We start from the raw sequence: 1,594 nt of genomic DNA on the forward strand, positions 1-1,594 counted from the left end.
ACTTCACCGGTGCGATGCTGGTGCTGTACGTGTTTGGGCGGCACCCGTCGCACAACTTCACGTACTCCGCGACGCTGCAGCAGGAGGCGGCGGAGTGGCACGATGTGATTGCGCTGCCGATGAATGAGGGGCGCCCATCGACCAACAAGACGATTGGTGACCTCAAGTGGGGCAATGAGGCTGAGATCGGGCTGAGCCGCAAGGTGTTCCTGTGGTTCGACATGGCGCTGCGNGTCGCACAACTTCACGTACTCCGCAGGGCTGGAGGCGGAGGCGGAGCAGTGGCACGATGTGATTGCGCTGCCGATGAATGAGGGGCGCCCATCGACCAACAAGACGGTTGGTGGTGGCCTCGGCTGGGGGAGTGAGGCTGAGATCGGGCTGAGCCGCAAGGTGTTCCTGTGGTTCGACATGGCGCTGCGGCTGTTCCCTACTGCGACATACTTCGCGAAGGGTGACGACGACACGTTCCTGCGCGTGCCGCAGTACCTCGCTGACCTGCGCTCACTGCCTCGCCGCGGGGTGTATTGGGGATTGCCAGTTGGTGCAACTGCACAAAAGGGGAATGTTACTCACAAGTTTCATTACTTCTCCGGGATGTGCTACACTCTTGCGAGGGATGTGGTGCAGCAGCTTGTGTCGTTTAAGCCTGTGCGACGGCTGGTGCATGTGCCGTATACCAAAAGGAATGAAGCGGCGTTTCTCTACTTCAACATGCAACATGAGGATGTGATGGTGGGGCAGATACTACGGCTGGAGGTGCGATACCCAGCTTTAGTGATTGTGGCGGACTGCTGGATTCGTTTTCACATTGGGCGAGACCGAGCAGGGAAGCTACGAGCTAAATTTACGTCGGTTGCACTTCACTTTCCACCGGAATATAGTTATGGGACGCTAATGGATTTATTCGGCGATGACACCTTGCAGAGTACAGTGTTGTGGAAGTGGCGCTATCCTGGGCTTATTAAATTCTTTTGTTAAGAACGTACCATGAGTACACCCTGTTTTGTTTCGTAGTTTAATTTTCTTCAGGACGGTAGACTCTTGCTCGTCTTCGATAAGAACCACATGTTCTTCTTGTTTACGACGTACCAATCATTTTCTTTTGCCGTTAGGTTGTCTCTGCAGATGGCTTATGCGCCAGTGAAATTGTCAATCATTCCACACTCTGCCTTACCGTCATCGATCTTCATTCCTAGCCACATCATGGCTGTGGTCAATGTTGGCTCGGCGTGACACCCTCCTGTTGCGGTTGCCACGCTTCGTCATGCCCCCACTACCTGCAGTGTTGTGCATCTTCTTTTCTTATCAGCGTCTTCTCCCTAAAGGAGCGCCCACCAGTCATGGCACATCGCCTAAGGCACACAACTTTTATTTGTGTCTGTTGCGTTTTTCCTCTGATTGCCGTATATGGTTTCCAATATTCGGAGGTCAGAAATTTAATTCTCTCCAATGATCCTCCACACAGCGCACCGGCTAAAGGCACTTCGACGAATCCTCGCAGCGCACACGCCGCGTTTGACAGTGAGTCCCTGCAGTACGTCCCACGCAGTGTTGTACGCACGTGGAAGAAGCGTGACTTCCTCATTGTGCT

General features: G+C 53.7%; 3 protein-coding genes across 3 annotated transcripts; 2 read left to right on the forward strand and 1 right to left on the reverse strand.

Moving 5' to 3' along the window:
• Positions 1–14: 14 nt before the first annotated feature.
• DQ04_10541020 (putative UDP-Gal or UDP-GlcNAc-dependent glycosyltransferase) lies at positions 15–314 on the forward strand (the record flags this gene model as incomplete). The annotated part of the gene is made up of 1 exon (XM_009316278.1): positions 15–314. The coding sequence occupies one exon, from the start codon at positions 15–17 to the stop codon at positions 312–314; it is 300 nt and encodes a 99-aa protein (XP_009314553.1).
• Positions 315–411: 97 nt separating this feature from the next.
• Positions 412–981, forward strand: DQ04_10541030 (putative UDP-Gal or UDP-GlcNAc-dependent glycosyltransferase; the record flags this gene model as incomplete). Its single annotated transcript, XM_009316279.1, has 1 exon — positions 412–981. The coding sequence occupies one exon, from the start codon at positions 412–414 to the stop codon at positions 979–981; it is 570 nt and encodes a 189-aa protein (XP_009314554.1).
• A 295-nt stretch (positions 982–1,276) lies between these two features.
• On the reverse strand, positions 1,277–1,594 carry DQ04_10541040 (hypothetical protein; the record flags this gene model as incomplete). The annotated part of the gene is made up of 1 exon (XM_009316280.1): positions 1,277–1,594. A coding segment is annotated over one exon (318 nt), but the record flags the coding sequence as incomplete, so codon positions are not given.

The sequence above is a fragment of the Trypanosoma grayi genome (assembly GCF_000691245.1).
Source record: "Trypanosoma grayi strain ANR4 Tgr_1054_V1, whole genome shotgun sequence".
NCBI classification, from domain to species: domain Eukaryota; phylum Euglenozoa; class Kinetoplastea; order Trypanosomatida; family Trypanosomatidae; genus Trypanosoma; species Trypanosoma grayi.